Source organism: Cynocephalus volans, chromosome 12, assembly GCF_027409185.1.
Source record: "Cynocephalus volans isolate mCynVol1 chromosome 12, mCynVol1.pri, whole genome shotgun sequence".
In the NCBI taxonomy this organism is placed as follows: Eukaryota; Metazoa; Chordata; class Mammalia; order Dermoptera; family Cynocephalidae; genus Cynocephalus; species Cynocephalus volans.
In genome coordinates, this window is record NC_084471.1 from 10,851,607 (window position 1) to 10,868,373 (window position 16,767).

At 59.6% G+C, this 16,767-nt stretch overlaps 1 protein-coding gene across 1 annotated transcript in view; it reads right to left on the minus strand.

Moving 5' to 3' along the window:
* Positions 1–214: 214 nt before the first annotated feature.
* The window catches only part of CACNA1I (calcium voltage-gated channel subunit alpha1 I), a 97,949-nt gene continuing 81,396 nt past the window's right edge, over positions 215–16,767 (minus strand). Inside the window, exons 24-36 of the mRNA XM_063076312.1 lie at positions 16,528–16,720; positions 15,799–15,950; positions 14,472–14,581; positions 13,701–13,834; positions 12,690–12,760; positions 9,049–9,127; positions 8,351–8,472; positions 7,093–7,428; positions 6,694–6,840; positions 5,695–5,817; positions 3,888–4,053; positions 2,134–2,315; positions 215–862 (exon numbers count right to left, since the gene is read on the minus strand). Coding sequence (XP_062932382.1) covers positions 215–862; positions 2,134–2,315; positions 3,888–4,053; positions 5,695–5,817; positions 6,694–6,840; positions 7,093–7,428; positions 8,351–8,472; positions 9,049–9,127; positions 12,690–12,760; positions 13,701–13,834; positions 14,472–14,581; positions 15,799–15,950; positions 16,528–16,720 — 2,463 coding nt within the window. The remainder of the gene's footprint in view (positions 863–2,133; positions 2,316–3,887; positions 4,054–5,694; positions 5,818–6,693; positions 6,841–7,092; positions 7,429–8,350; positions 8,473–9,048; positions 9,128–12,689; positions 12,761–13,700; positions 13,835–14,471; positions 14,582–15,798; positions 15,951–16,527; positions 16,721–16,767) is intronic.

The following is a 16,767-nucleotide window of genomic DNA, read 5'->3' on the forward strand; positions in this document are numbered from 1 at the left end:
GTCTCTCTGTATCTGCATATTATACACGTATATGCACTGCAAGGGCCGCGCTGGGCCTTGGCTGACGCGGACCCGACTCATCCCGCCTCGGCGGCCTCGCGGACGGCCGCACGACTCCCAGGTGCGGACAAAGTATTGCTGCCTGTCCCTGGCTCCTGAGGTAAAAGGCGGTGGGTGACACGGGGCGGGCGGGCGGTGGGCGGCCGGCGGCCCCTCATCTCTTCCTCTTGCCGGCCGCGTCTCCCGGCTCCAGCTGTGCGGGGCGCGGCCGCGGCTCGGTCGCCGAGGGGCCCAGGCCCGAGGCCCGCGGGGCGTGGCCGGGCGGGTCCCGGCAGCGGTCCGCGGCCCACGAGGGGCTCCGGGCCAGGCCTCGGGCTGGGGCCGCGGCGGCGCGCGGGCGGCCGGGGCCGGCGGCCAGGCTGCTGGTGCTGCTGAACCTCCTGGCGGGCGTGAGGCCGGGGGGCGGCGGCGGCGGCGGCCAGAAGAGGGACGTGAGCGACAGGCTGCTGAGGGTCTCCGAGCGCTCGCTGCCCGCGCCCCCGCCGCCCGCGCCGCCGCGGCCCTCTTCGTCCGAGGGGTCCATGGAGTCGTGCTGGGTGCAGCCCGGGCTGGTGGAGCCCCCGCTGCTGTGGCTGCGCTGATGCGCCCGCAGCCCGCGCAGGCTGAACAGGCCCCGGCCCCGCAGGCTGAGGCGCCGGCGGCCGGCGGGCGACAGGCCAGCCCGGGACCCCAGCTTGGGCACGGGCGGACCCAGGGCGCGCCGGGGACTGTCGCTCAGGGTCATGCTGTCCTCCAGGGTGGTCTGTAGGCTGCCCACGGAGCTGCTGGGGCTGGCGTCCAGCGACGTGTCACTCCTAGTGGCCTGCAGGGAGGTAGCAGGGGATGGCGGCCGTCGGGTCCCCCCGGCCCCTACCAGGAATGCCAGGCCTCCCAGCACATGCACGCAGCCTCCCAGCACATGCACGCAGGAGCTCCCTTCAGAACACAGCTGGGACCCCACAGCTTCTCTCCACCGTGTCTGAGCCACTGAAGGGCTCTCGTGCAGTCCCCACAGTGGCCTCCGACTGGGCTCCCTGCCCCACCTCGCCCTGGTCCTCAGGGACAGCCAGCATCACCCTTCTCAAGCCCAAGTCTGACCCTGGCCCTGCCCTTCATACAAGCTCCGGGGGTCCCTAAGTAAAAGCCCTCAGGCCCCAGCCACCTGCACCTCTTGGCCTCACTTCCCATCACCCTGGCCCGCGTTCATGCGGCTCCTCCGGCCCCTTCCCACAGCCTCTGCCCAGGCTGTGCCCACTCCCTCGGGAAGGCCTCCAGCCCTCCACCAGAACTACCAGCACCTCCCAGCCCCTCCCTGTGCCATCTCCTCCTAGCAGGAACTGCTATAAAGAAGACTATACCTTTTAGGCATTTATTTTGGTTTATCATCTCTCTCCCACACCCCACAACACACTCTAAACACTAAACTTTAAGCCCAGGAGCAGGGAGTTTGTGTCCTGTTGCCTGGTGTAGTGCACAGCCTGGCACACACCTGACCTGAGGCTCTACAGACGGTCCCTGAATGAATGAATGATTCCAGGAGCACCGTGCAGCCCCATCTCCCACCCACAGAAAGGCGCTGCGGGTCTGCAGGGCCTTTCCATTCTGGGCTCTGGGCACTCCGTGTGTCCAGGTAGCATGGGGGCTGCGGCCCCAGCAGATCCAGTACCGGGGACCCTGCAGCCAAAACCTCCCATCCCCCAGACCTGCTCCTCCTCCTCCATTCCCACTAATCAAGCCCCTACCCACATCCAACCCCCAGCAACCCTGTCACTCTGCAAAGCCTCCCCAATACCTCCTCCTCCCTATCCCCTCAAGCTAGCACCCACAGACCCTCTTTCAGGACTGCCACCCACCATCTGGGTCCTTCCCACACTCTTTTACCCCCAGGTGCCCCAGGGTCTGGCCCTGCCCATTTTATCAGCTTCTAGTGCCACCTCCCCCTCTGCATCACCCCCCAAACTTTTCCAAGTCCCCCCACACTGTCAAGCCCCTGCACCTTTGGTCAGGCCCATCCCCTCCCCCTCCCTTGGACTTTACAGGTGGTCAGATGCCCCCCAGCAGGACAGCTCTCTGGAGCCCTAGAGGTGCCCATACCTGCCGGAGGAGGGTGCAGTTGACACTCGGGGACCGCAAGGATGCCCAGGAGCCCTGCAGGGCAATCTTAGGGAGGATCCCGGTCCTGGTGCCCTTCTCCTGCCCTTTCTGGCTGGCGGACACAGCAGGGTGGAAGAACTCGGCTGGCATGGGCAAGAGTGGGCTGGAGGGGCTCGGGGGTGCTGCTGGGGAGGGAGGAGATGGAGCTGGGGGAGAGAGCCCCTGGGCATGGGTGCTGAGCACACGGCTGGAGGGCAGGGGGTGCCTAACTGGCCATGAGACCATGGGCAAGTCCCCCTCTCTGGGTCTCGGTTTCCCCGTTGTGAGAGCAAGAGAGAAATACTGAGCCAGCCTGTGTAACTCCTGGGAGGACAGGCACTGGGCAAAGGCACAGTTTTTGGAGCCAAGCAGACCCGGCTCAAGTCCCAACTCCTTGTTATCTTCCTGGGTAGAAGGGGACAAGATGCCTACCGTGAGGGGTGGAGAGAGGGTGGTAAGTATAAGAAGAGGTACCAGGTACACAGCAGGTGCTCACTAGGCTTAGTTACCCTTGGGTCCTGACACTCCATGTCGCCTGGACAGGACTGGGGCCCCTGCAGGACAGATGGCAGGGGTGGGGCTTCCCAGCCTTGGGTCAAGCACTGAATGCTGCCAGGTCAGCCTGGACTGCTCTGCTGGGGTGGAGGGGGTTGGACAGGGGGAGAGGGGGATGGGGAGGTGCTAAGGAGGGTCTGAGTGTGCTGGGGGGAAGGGCCAGCAGCAGCCTCTGCCCATGGTCCCCTCAGCACCTTGCAGGATGAGGATGGGCTAAAGGGATCTGAGAATACGTAAATACGTACCCCAGATGGCTGGACAGCCTGAATGCTCCTGGTGGGATTCCTGTGCTACACTGTCTTTTTATTGAAGGAAAACAAAAATAAATGGTTAACTAAAGGGGATGAGATTTCATTCCATCAGAATGGCTCTTGGGTCAGGTCCTGAGCCCTGACTTTTGGTTCAGGAAGCCACCTCAGCCATCATGTCCAGCCAAGAGGAAAAGTCACCCCAATGCAGAGTCCCAGAAGAGTACTTGGGGTGGGCTCAGGGCCTTGGGGGTCCCTCTTGTGCTGGGCTCCTCATCTCTCTGCCCTCCTCCCCAGCCAGTGCTATAAAACCAGATTCCTGTCACCCTCCAAGAGAACTGCAGGCAAAGGTGAGCCCAAGTGATGGACGGGCCCACTCAGTCCCCTGCCCTCATGCCCATAGCCCAGCCATGGGTCCAAAGCACACACAGGACACCGGGGGTGAGGCTGAGGATAAATGTCAGGACATTTTACAAATAAGCTGTTAAAGGCATGAGGCTTTCCGTGGCTTAACATCACCTGTGTGAAGATCTGTGGAATAAACACCTCTCCAATTCAGCTGTAGAGAAACATCTCAATAATCCGGCAGCTTTCCTTCTGTTTGATAATGTGAGCTGTGTTTGCCAACCTGCTTCCCTTTTCACCACAGCTCCTAGGAAGCTCAGCATGAAGCTTCACTTAGCCCAGGTTTCTGTTACAATTATTATCTCATCTCTATTATTTGGCTCTGGATCTTTTATCATTGTTATATCAAGCCTGAGAATCTATTTCTTATTGTCAGAAATCCATCTGGTTCTCTCTGAACACAATATTCTGGGCAAAAATACTAAGGGAAAAAACTCAACCACCTCCCTGTGAAGCAGATGTCCGGGATCAGGGCCGTGGGGAGCTGGCGGTGCTCCCACCCCTCACCTTGGCTGCTCTCGTGTTTCAGCCACGACTGGACGGGGTTGAATGGGATGGCCTCCATCTCGCACAGGAAGTTCTCTGGACCCGATGAGACAGCCGCGTTGGATAAGGGGAAGAAGCATTCGCCCAGGCCCCTCACATGCATGGGCTCCAGCAGGTCCGACTCATCCTGCAGGGAAAGGGAGGCAGAGGGGGCAAGATGGTGGAGGGGGACAGAGGCTGAGCCCACCACAGCTGCCTCCACACCCCTGATCCACAGCCCTGCCCGGGCTGCCCTCACCACCTAGGATGCCCTTCCTCTCACCTCCTCCACCTGGCCAGCAACCACCACCTTCCCATACCCAGGTGAAAGAGCCCCACCTCCAGGAAGCCCTCTTGGATCAGTCAGTGGTTTCCTGCATTCACTCCCCCCTTGACTCTGAGATCCTTGAGGACAGTGGAGGATCTTCCTTATCTCTGTAACCAAGTGCCTGGTACAGACCCTGACCAGCCCTGAAGCCAAGTCACAGTCAGCAAAGGCATCAGAAGACAGGTGGAGAAGCCACAGGCGCCTCCTGTGAGCATGACCTTGGGCGGGTCCCTTCCCACTGCCAGGCCTCAGTTTCTACATCGAGTATTGAGGAGAGTAACCTCCCCTTCCTGGCTGCCACACTAGTATCTTGCACGTGGAGCACCTGGCCCTGGAATTCCTCAGCCCTGCAGCCCAAGGTGACTCTTGCTCGGCGAGCTCCTCAAGAGCCAAGGCAAATGGACTCGTACCACCCTGACCCCCTATGACTTGCTCTCTGAGTCCGGCACAGAACATGGCCTCGATGAACCAGACTGAGCCCTGCCTAAGCTCAAAGTGCCCCAGAAACCGTGCACCTGGGCTTCCTGTGTAGGACAGCAGTATAGGGGTGACAGGGAGCTGTAGGAGCTAACTCAGGTAGGGGATAAAGGGGCCAGGGAGGGGATGGGAATACATGCTCATCCCCCACTCCAGCATTCCCTGTGCTGATGCAGGACAGCCCTGGGGGGCAGAGGTGCCAAGCCCAGGCTGCCGGGGATCTAGGGACAGAGGCTCTCTCTGAGCAGGACCACTTCAGGCCAGATTCTCCCTCTGCTTCCCATCCGTAGCTGCCCTTTGTATCCCCCACCCACCGCCCCCCCAGCTGGGGCAGGAACCCCTGGCCTTGAGTTTCTAAGCCCAGGGACATCCCTCCGCCCAAGTCTGCAGGATCAACACAGGGGCCTTTCCTGCCCTCTAGGCCTCCTCAGACTGACCACTGGGGGGCAGAGGTTGGGGACCATCCCCAAGGGTGGCTTCCCTGCTCTGTCATCCTGGCTGTGTGATGTAGGCAACTCACCTCACTTCTCAGAGCCCCCATTTCCTGGAACGTGAAATAGGTCCCGCTCATCCCTAATGCACAGAGCTGCAGGGCAGACAGACTGAGCTTGTGGCACACAGTAGGTGCTTGTGCCTTTTGTGACTCCTCCATTCTCTTCGTCCTCACAGCCCCCCGTGAGGTTGGCCTGCCTGGGGTGACCCCCACTGAATAGATAAAATGTACCCAAAGCAACACGCAGCAGCTGAGGCCACTGGATGCTGTGCCTGGAGCCCTGGCTGGGCTCTTTGCTGTGTAATTTCAGGTAAATCTCTCCACCTCTCTGAGCTCTGCTGCCCTTATCTGACCAACAGGAGATGAGGGACTAGCACACTGTAGGTGCTGCTTGAATGATAGCCTGGGAAGAAGCAGGGGCCTGGCTGGGTAGGTGGAGGCCAGGCCACGAGGACAGACCACCTATCCAGGAGCACACTGGGGCTGCTCACCTTGCTATCTCTGGGGCCAGGTGGGCAGGCTATGGGGTCCTCGAGACTCAGGTCGTCACCCAGCAGGATGGATGAGGACCTGTCTGAGTTCAGGGAGAAGGCCTCTGTTTCAGCCAGCTGCACCTGCAGGGAGAGGTGGTGACCTTGGTCACCCCTGGGACTGGGATGGGGCAGGCATGGGCCCTGGAGCACTCAGCCCAGGCCTAATCTTCCAAAAGATGCAGGGCAGTAGTCAACGAGGTCCAGAGACCTGCTGGGCATGGACAGTGTGCCCACCCTGTGTGGGGGCCCAGCCTGGGTGACACATGGTGATGACACAGTGCCCATCTCTGACGGAAGCCAGGCCTGGGAGGCCCACTTGCTATCTGCGCCAGAGGGCAGAACACAGCGCTGTTGTGGAGTATGAACTCCACAGCTGTCTGCTTGCCCCTAGACCAAGTGCCCATCGAGGCATGGCGGGGTATGACTCCTCTATGGCCCTGCGTGGATACCTACACAGGTGTCATAGGGAAGGGAAACTGTGGGGTGAGGGGGTGGGGCTGCTCAGACCTTCAGCTCCTGCTGAGGGCTCCTCAGGATCTGACCTGACAGCCACCTGAGGCTGGGACCCTCCGTGGAGGCTGGAACACCCTGGGGCAAACTCAGGAACCCACACTGCTGGGGAGAGGGGAGAGGGCCACCTGGCCTGCACTGAGACAGACGCGTGGGCACAGCCTGGGAAGCTCCCCCTGAGCCGTTTCTGAGCTCCTACTGTGTCAGGCCCAGTGCCGGGGCTCACAGCTCTCTGCGGCCACACCACAGGCCTGTATCTTATAGACACGAGCAGGCTCAGGCTCAGGGAGAGGGTCTGCCCATGGCCACAGGGGACAGCAGGTGGCCAAGGTGGTGCAGCCCAGTCACTGTGGCCCAGAGTCAGGGCCCTTCTCTTGGGCCAGCCCCCCACCAGTCTTCCTGCCACCCCCACCACAAGGGGCGAGGCCCCTCCCAGGATATCATTACCTCTTGCTTGTCGTGGTGACACTTGTCACAGCTAGCAGGCGAGGAGTAGTGGTGGAAGATGGAGCCAGACAGGTTGTCAATGATGGTCAGCTCCCCCTCCAAGGAGTCCTTGATGATTAAAGAGACGCTGTCCAGCCACAGGTTCTCCTAGGCGGACGGGGACGGGGTGGGGACAGGTGGGATTATCGTCCGGGTCCCGGGACTGTGGGCGGGCGGGGCACAGCTGCTCTCCCGGTTCTCTGTGCTCATGGCCTGGGACCAACCCCTCATCACAGAGTCACCCCTTCTGTGGAGCTGAGCAGTGTGGTCTCTGTCCGAGACCTCCCTGGCCCAGCCGCCCCTGCAGCCCTACGGCACCCACCCTCTGGCGACCCTTGCGTCCTTGCGGCCCCTGCCCACCTGGGCTGGAGAGTAGCAGCGCCGGCACAAGTGGCCGTCATCGCCCCCGCCGCCCGCCCCTCCTGGTGCTCGGCCAGGGGCCCCCGGGGAACTGGTGGGCAGCCGCGGGCCGGGGCCCAGGCCGTGGGCCATCTCAAGCTCGATCTCGGCATCCATCTCGGCATCCTCCTGCGCCTCCTTGTTGCTGTCATCCAGGTGTTTCATGAGCACTGCCACCACCACATTGATGAGCACAAACTGGGCCGTGAGCACGAAGCTGACGAAGTACAGCGGCGACACGAACTGCAGGCTGCTCAGGCAGCTGCGCTCGTCATGCGTGCAGTCCCGCAGCGTGTCCTGCGCCACGGGGAAGGGGGCCGTGAGGACCCAGGCCACCCGCCACGGGCCTCCCCACCACCTCACGTCCATGTTACAGAGGAGGCGATGGAGCTGCCGGGCAGGTGAGGCAGGCCCAGAGCTGCACACACGGAGGCGGCAGAGCCAAGATTCAAACCCCACGACGTTCCCAGATGGCCCCGGGCCCCTCTCTGGCCTGTGATGCCATCTGCCTGCCTCAGGGTCAGCCAGGCCCCAGTGGCTCAGGTGCCTCTCCTCCCACCCTCCAGCCCGCTTCACCCCCAGCGCAGCAGCCGGGCCTGGGCAGGAGCATCAGGGCGTCCTTCAGAGGGTGGCCCTCGGTCCCTGCACGGGGCCGGGCAGGAGCGCGGTGCCTTCACGGCCGAGCTCTCTGGGCCACAGCCCTCCCTGTCCTTGCTCTCTGGTTCTTGTGCCAGCTCAACCCCCAACCCAACAGGGCTGAGCGGCCTGCCTCTCCACCTCCCTGCTCCTGCGCCATGGCCTCGTTGTTGGAGCCATTCTTGGGGGGACAGCGAGACAGGCTGTACTACTACATCTCCCACCCCGAGGACCTGGAGGCAGAGGCCTCATTTCTGTGATCGTGAGCCCTCCCTGCCCTGCACAGGATGGGCTGTGGGCCGGAGCCAGGAAGCCTCTGCTGGGTGACAGTCAGTGCAGCCAACACCTGAGGGCCTGGCCTGGGTGGAGCTGTTTCCCCTAGAATATGGCCACTGGTCCCAGGGCAGCACTGGGGGATCAAGCATTTCTGGCCTCAGTTCTGCCTCACTGCGTTGGGGGTCCCAGGCAGGTCCCTCTGCCATTCTGTGCCCCACACCCCCTGCCATGTGCACCACGGCTTCGGGCGGGCAGAGGGCACCAGGAGCCCACCTGACATCTCCCTCCCTGGCCCGCCCACCAGCACCTTCATGATCCCGTTCCAGTTGTCGCCAGTGGAGACCTGGAAGAGCGTGAGGAAGGCCATGCCAAAGTTCTCAAAGGTGGCGTGCCGGCTCATGCCCTCGCACGGGTTCTCATCGTTGCAGACTGAGAGGGGAGAGGAGGTCAGCCCGCTGCCACTGGCACCCCAGCCTCATCTCAGAACCCCACCACAACCCTCAGAGGTGCATGCGGGCTGCACCCCATTTGCAGGTGGAGAAACTGAGGCTCAGGGAGGTGTCACACAAGCTGGCACCCAAGAATTGGTTCCCGAGAGAGGATGAGGGGGGAAAGGGCCCGCCCCTCAGGGAACCCCCAACCCCGTGCAGGGCCGAGCTCAGTGTGGGCTCTGCTGGCCTCTGCCCCACCCCGGGCTCACTGCTTGCTGGGGAGGCACTGGCTCAGGACAGGCACTGGCACAGGGGCAGGGCAGGGCAGGTTCCCAGGAGACCAGACAGCTGGGGGGCTCCAAGTTAGGGGTCTACCACATGGGCCTGGTGTGTACATGTGGACCAGGCTACCATCCCTCACAAGCTCCTACCCACTCCAAAAAGGGGGTGTGGGTGGCTGAGGGCTGCCACCCACCATCCTGCCATGGGGGCACCCTCCCAGTACTGAGACCCTGAGGCCAAGGCCCTCCAGCCCTGCTCCACCCTGTCCCAGGCCAGCTAGTTAGTCACTCACCCAGCTTCCCGAAGAGCTCCACTCCCAGAGCAGCGTAGATGAAGAAGAGCAGCATGAAGAGGAGGCCCAGGTTGCCCACCTGTGGGGACAGCAGGTGGGGCTGGGCTGGGAAGGGTGGAGTGGGGACCCCCAGGCCTGGCGAGGGCAGAGGTGGGGACCCCCAGGCCTGAGAAGGGTGGAGGTGGGGGATCCAGGCCTGAGAAGGGTGGGGGTGGGGACCCCCAGGCCTGGCAAGGGCAGAGGTGGGGACCCCCAGGCCTGAGAAGGGTGGAGGTGGGGGGTCCAGGCCTCGGTAGGGGAGAGGTGGGGGTCCACCAGACCTGGTGAGGGTGCAGGTGGTAGTCTAGGCCTGAGGAGGGTGGAGGTTGGGGGTCCAGCCCTGGGAAGGTTGGAGGTGGGGGGTCCAGGCCTAGAGAGGGCAAATGTGGGGGCCCAGGCTCCGCACAGGGGGACAGCCCAGGGGTCACGACAGCTGTAACATTTCACCAGGCTATGTCCATGTCTGCTGCCCCCTACAGGGCCTCCCGGAGGGCAGGCCGAGTCCAGCACAGGGCACAGAATCATAATAATGATATGCTCGGGAAGCCTTGACCGCGAGCTGCCCTGTTTCAAGTGCTTCACGTTCATCAGCTCACTTAGTCCCACGATAACCTATCTTTTATCCCCATTCCTCGGATGAAGACAGACAGACAGAGGTGGAGTCACTTGCTCAGAGTCACACAGCCAGTCAGTGGTAGGACAGGGATTTAAACCCAGCAGGCTGGCCCCAGGGAGGGTCCGTGCACACGATCTCTATTCTGTACACTCTGCGTAGTTAGTAAGGTTCCTTGGATGAATGAAGAGAGGGAGGGAAGGACGAGGGAAGGAAGTCTCAGCACTAATGCCACCTCTTCCATGAAGCCTGCCTGGACTCCTCCAGGCAAACTGGAATGCAATCTGACAGTGCAAGTGTAACCAGTGTGCTACTGTCACTGTCCTCTGCTGGTCTGGGAAGCCCTCAAGAGCAGAGACAGCCGGATGAAGTTGCATTTGCCTGTTCAGGCCAGCACAGCGTCTGGCCACAGAGACACGTGAACACAGGAATCATGCAGGCCTGTGGGCCCCAGAGGTCCTGCAAATCCAGCCACCCCCATCCCACAGCCCCTGAGGGAAACAACACCCCAGATTCCAAACCTAGTTCAGATCTATCCTTTAACTCATGCTATGGGTAACATAAGGCTCAAACACATTCTTGCCCTGGAAATGAAATATCTCCTAGAACCCTCAGAAGGCCTGCATGAGTGGAGGTGGAAGACATTCACATTAACTGCAGAAAAGTAAACCCCGTTAATCACAGACCCTTCGCATCTCTGCTCCAGAGGAGGGTTTCCCTCCAAGCTGTTCTGCACTGATAGCGTCTGACTAATTAAATGACGTTCCGTTCATTAATGAAACAAGCATTTATTGAGTGCCTATGAGGCAAAGTGTGAGGGTTTGACAGCCGAAGGATGGGGCGTGGCCGAGGCCTGAGGCCCCACAGGCTGGAGCTGGCAGTTTCTTACCCAGGGTCGCCTTTGCCTTTCCTGTCATCCCTCCCTCTGCCCTCAGCATCTCAGAACCTGGATTGCTGCAACAGCTCCTTACCCGCTTCCCTGCCTCCAACCTCTCCCTCCAACCTCTCCCTCCAATCCATTCTCTTCCCAGTCACCAGAGCAACCTTCTATAAGGCAGCTCTGTTGAGGATTCCCCTGTCCAGAACCCTCCCGTGGCATGCATTGCCTACAGGGTAAAGCCTAAGTTTGCTGTCCTGGCACTGAAGGCCTGCTGTGACCTGGCCCCCAGGACCTCCTCCCAACCTGATCTTCCAACCTGGATTCCAGCCACATGGAAAATGGACCCTGTGATGCCTTTGCATATTCTGTTCCCTCTGCAGGAAAGACTCTCTGTCTTTGCCTGGTAAATGCCTCCTCCCCAACCCTCAAAGCCCAGTTCATGGGTCACCTCCTCTGAGAAGCCTTTCCCGATGCCTCCTCCTGTGCATGCAGCAGAGCACGGTCTGAACAGGCAGACGTTTCATTCCTATAGCACTTTACACAGAACTGAGGAAATGTCCAATGTTCACATGACAGCGTCAGCCAATAGATGTTGAGATGTCCCCCCGCCCTTGGTACGTGGCACGTGCTCCTCTCACAGTGCTGATGCAATCGTTGTTACTGTCATGTGTCTCCCACATGTGCCCTGTGCCACCTCAGTGGTGGCCTAGGGAGTCAAGACAGGATGCCCGGAGTCACAGCAGTGGGAAGGGGCAGGGGCAAGGCGGCCAGGAAGGCTGGGCACACACCTGCCACCATCACACCCCCATCCCCACCCTTGGCTGACCCTTATAGGGCACTTCATGAACCAGGTCCTGTGGCAGCCTTTGCAAGAAGCACTGTCATCACCCCTACTTCACAGGCAAGGAAACCGAGGCACGAGTAGTTAACAGGCCCAGGGCCCACACTATGATCCCAGGCAGGGTGGCTCAAATCTGGGCTCCAACCCACTTCCCGTCTGCATACCCCACAGCTCAGCGTCACCCCCATCTCCCATGTGACAACTGAGCTGCTGGGAGGCTCACACCGAACTCAAGAACAGAACTCGCTGGCATCCTCAGCCTGGGTCTCTGAGAGAATCAGCTTCGCGACCATCTCCCCGGGGCCGGGCATCTTTTACCTCATTTTTAGTGCACTGTGTCTGTGCCTTGTCTTTTTTTGTTTGTTTGTTTGTTTGTTTGTCTTTTTCGTGACTGGCACTCAGCCAGTGAGTGCACCGGCCATTCCTATATAGGATCCGAACCCGTGGCGGGAGCGTCGCCGCACTCCCAGCGCCGCACTCTCCCGAGTGCACCACAGGCTCGGCCCTGTGCCTTGTCTTTTAAGATGCGTCAAGTTCCTTAAGACTAGATGACTCACAATGAATAAGTGAACCTGTGTGAGGCTCATCTCAGAGCAGAGGCCACCTGAGGGGAGGGAGAAGGGGAGCCTCAAGCAGTCAGGACAGTGGGGGAGGGAGGGGCTGGGCCTGCAGAATTCCCAGCAGGACAAACAACGGACCGTCTGTGGCCCTGACCCTATCTCATCTTCCACTGACCAAGGGGCAGGAGGAGAGGGACTCCCTCACCTCTCAGGGTTCCCACCCAGGTCAGGGTCTCATGCTGCCCACTCCTGGAATGCCACATCAGGACCTCTCCCTCCACACCGCCACCTCCTTCTGCCAAGCCACCCTTGAAGATCAAGCTCAAGGTTCCCCTCCCTGTGCCGCCTTCCCTGATTTCCCCAGACTGTCCCACACCGTCCTCTCTCCTTGGAGCACACTGTCGGCCCCTCCCCACATTGCCCGAGGCATCTGCCTACCCCACCAGCCTGGGGGCTCCCAAGGGCATTATGTAGGTCCACAGTGCCCGCACAGGGCAAGAGGCAGAGCAGGCATTGGCAGCCCCTTGGTGAAGCCAGGAAGAGGCAGGAGGGGCCCTTTCAACCTCCCACAGCCACTGGCTCAAACTGCTTCCCCAGAGAGGGAATTCTGTCAAGTGAGAAGGAAAATCGGGGCCTTTGACCCCCAGGGCCCAGCCTGATGCTGATGACACTTAGGCGGGGTTGCCCTTATCTGGGAGCCGCTCTTACCTGGGGCAAAGCTTGCACCACCGTGTCCAGCAGAGCCCGCATTCCCGTGGCCATCTTCAACAGCTTCAGCACTGTGGGCGAGACCCAGCCCTGCCCGCTCAGCCCCAGCCTGGTGGGGGTGTGTGTTTGCACACGTGTGTGCTCGTGTGTAAATACAGAAGAGTGAGAATGTGGAGGAGCGTGCCAGCAGAGTCTGGCTCTCGGATGCCATGCTACGAGAATGTGGGTGCAGCTACAGGGTGAGTGGGGTGTGCATAGAAACATGCGGACACGTGGTGTGGATGTTGGTGTAAAAATGTCCAAGCAAATGGGGCATACACAGGGGAACGGGGATAGAAAGGCTGTGGATGCACGCATCATTAACCGTGCCGAGGCAAAAACGACCGACGTGAGTGTCCACGTCGTTCCCCTCCGGCTAACGAGGACTCTGGTGGAGCTTGCTGAGTCTCTGCACGCCCCTCCCCAGCTCGGGCTCTGGAGGTAATGGCAGGAGGCAGGCAGAAGAGCAAGAGGCACCCAGGCTAGCGCTGAGGCAGGAGGTTTTGGGAAGTGTAGGAACGACCTCGGGGTGACAGGGAGGCTTCTGGGAGAAGAAGGGGGGTTTTAAAAAGTGCTGAGGACTGTGTGTCCCAGTCACAGTGTTTGAGAAATGCCAGCCAGGAACTGGAGTTATTTCACAATATCTTCCCTGCTGGATTGGGTTCCTTTCGTTGCAATCTGAGACTGGACCACACGGGTCATGGTGTTCTAAGAAAGCAGAGCGTGTGCACGGGTGTGCTGTGCAGAGCTGTCTGTGCGGGCAGGTGAGTGTGCTGGGGGAAGCCATGCACACAGGGGCAAATGCGTGCATGTCAGCCATGTGTGCCTCCTGCTTAGCAGGGGGACTGTCACGCCCACACACCCTTTCCCCTGCTTCTCCCCACTCCACTCCTATGTGCTCTCCCCAGGCAATGGGGAGTGTCATCCTGCCCCTGCCCATCCCCGTTCCCTGTCCCACCCCTTGCCCCTCACCCCGGGCAATGCGCAGAACCCGCATGATGCGGATGATGGTGGGGTTGATGGGCAGTGCCGCATTGATCTCGATCTCTTCCAGTGTGATGCCCATGACCGACAACAGCACAATGGCCAGGTCTAGCTGGTTCCACCTGCTCGGCCGGGCAGAGGAGGGCAAGAGTGAGGACCAGGGAGGAGCCCTCTGGTTCAGCACACCTTAGTTGGGGTAGCCTCCCAGTTCTTCACCCTCCTGTTGTGACCCAGTGGGCTATGTGGCCACCCTCCCTACTAGCCCCTCCATATGCCACAGGGTCCAGCTCCCACTCTCCCTCATAGGGCCATCACTCTCCTGAACAAGGGATATCCAGTCTCAATAAACATCTCTGGCCTCCTGCAGAGGAAGAGGCATGGGCTCTGACTTCTAGGTCTAGATCTCGAGCTGCCTGTTCCCCTCTGTGTGGCTTTGGGCTAGTCCATTAACCTGAGTCTCACTTGTTCTCTCTGAAAAAGGAAGATTAGCATGAGGCAGACCCTATTCTTCCTATGAGGTATGAGGGACGCACCACAGATGAGCCAAGAAGGGCCTAGTAGAATGCCCTGAACCCATCAGATGAGACCATAATCACTTCCTGTTTGGGGCTATAGGCAGCACCTGGGGACTCTGGCTATCAGTGCCCACATGCTTACTGGTTCCCCTCCTCAGGGTGCTCCAGGCTTCTGCCAGGGTCAGGACTGCCTTCCCATCCTGCAGCCCACCCTATGCTGCCCTAGCCCAGCCCAGCTGCTCACCGATCCTTGAAGAAGCGCCTCAGACCAAATGCCACCAGCTTTAGCACAGCCTCCAGCACAAAGACAGTGGTGAACATATAGTTGCAGTACTTGAGGGCTGTCTCCAGGGACTATGGGTGCAAAGAGAAACATGATCCAGGCCCCATGACCTGAGACCCAACATTCCTCCAGTCAGAAAGTCTCTGCCTTTTAAGGACAGAGTTTAGGCCATTTATATTTAGTGTAATGATTTATATACCAGCTTTTACTCCTTCCATCTTAATTAATGTGTATTATTTATTCTATAATGTTTTTCCCTCTTTTTCCTTTTATTTCTGTTGGTATGGTCTAGTTGCTCCACTCCAAAGGCTGATAAAGAGCTCCTGAACCTGACTGCCTAGATTTGAGTCCTGGCTTAGCATTTACTCCTTATTCACTGTGTGACCTTGGGCAAGTCACTTGACCTGAGAAAGTTGCTGTGAAAATTAAATGAGCTATTAGTTCAATGCTGGGCACAGAATAAATACTTGGTAAACGTGAGCTATTATTCCATTTCTTCTCATTAACTTGGAAGTTCTATAATTACTGTTCCATTCCACCAATGGTTGCCTTCCCTTTCCCTGCAATCCTAATATTCCTCTCCTATCATTTGAAGACACTAATTCCTTACCTGAAGGCTCTGCTCCCCTCCAACTCCATCAAGGCTTTTAGAATGCTCTTGACGCTCACACACCCTGTCTGCAACTAGCTGGGAAAAGGTCACTCTCTTCCACCCCCTACAATGGTCCTGCCACCTGGAATGCTCTTCCTCCAGTCTCCATATGCCCAGGTAGTAGTGGAGTCTATATCGTAGGCTTTGACTGCAAATCTAAGTTCCAGTCCTGGCTCCACTACCTAGAGCTCAGTAATTTTGGCAGCCTATTTAACTCTCTGAGCTTCAGTTTCTTCATCTACAAAATATGGACAAGCCCCGCTCCTCCCCACATTAGGGTCACTGTGAAGATTAAAGAGTTCATATATGTAGCATGCCTTGAAAGAGTTGATATTTTACATGCCATAGTCATTGTTCCAGGCTGGTCCCAAATGTCACCTCCCCTACCCACCAGGAATAAATAACCTTTCCCTCCGACCTTTCTCTTTCACACATCTGTCCTACAAGGCCCTGAGCTTCCTAAGGGCTGACCTGAGCCTCCTCCCTCTGCAGTGTCCAGCATAGAGCCCAGCATAGAGGAGCTGCTCAGATCCTGCTGTCAGCTAACCGCCCCCACCCCCGTCCCTGGGGTGGGATCCTCCTGAGGCCCCTCCCTGGCCATGTGACCTCAGGCTGGGAGGAGGGCCTGGGGCTCACCGTGGGCTGATTGTAGTGCTCCAGGGACATGGTGACCACATTGAGGCAGATGATGAAAGTGATGAAGATGTCCAGGTAGTGGCTGGTGCACATGGAGTGGATGAGCAGCCGGGTGGGACAGTAGGTGGCATAGTAGGGCAACCGCTGGGCCTCTGCAGGGGGGCAGAGGGAGTGACACAGACCACAGAGGGTTTGGCCAAGTAGAAGGGAACAGAGCACAAAGGAGGGAGAGGTGGAGGGGAGGAAGGAAGCGAGGAGGAAAGATGTCGGTCCACCCAGGCCCCTGGAATCAGGGTCGGGTCTCCTCCACCCAGCCAGGGCACCATGTGGGAAATGGCAAGACATGGGTCAGGACGGCAAAGAGGTGGGACACCAATTCTCCTCATCTAGCCCAAACATGACCATGGCAGGGGCTCCAGCTCTGCTGAGGAGAGAACGGGTTCCACAGCCAGGGCCAGGCGTCCAGCCTCCGCCTTTGCCCTCTGCCTGGACTCAGCCACCTGCACCTCACTCAGGTTGGTAACCACTGGACTCCGCATGGACACTGACGGGGCTCAGGTCACCTGGACAGGCAGACGCTGGGAGAAGGGGCTGGGCCATGGGCACAGGGACTGTATCCTTTGTCCCCGGGCCCAGGAGGCCGGGGTCGGGCCCGGGCACTGCAGGACCAGCAGCAGCGGCTGAGAGGGCCTAGAGCCACGGAGGCGCACGCGCCAGTCACCCACTCACTCCGGCGCTTCTTCTCCAGGCGCCGCAGCCGCTTCTCCTCGCGCCGCCGCGCCTCTTCGGCCTCCTGGTGCTGGCGGCACTTGTGGAAGTTCTCCACGACGACACCCACAAACATGTTGAGCACGAAGAAGCTGACGATGAGCAGGAAGGAGATGAAGTACAGCAGCATCCAGGGGTTGTGGTTGGTCACGGGCTGCAGGGGAGCCAAGTGGGGCTGGGGAGGCTGGCTGGGCACCGCAG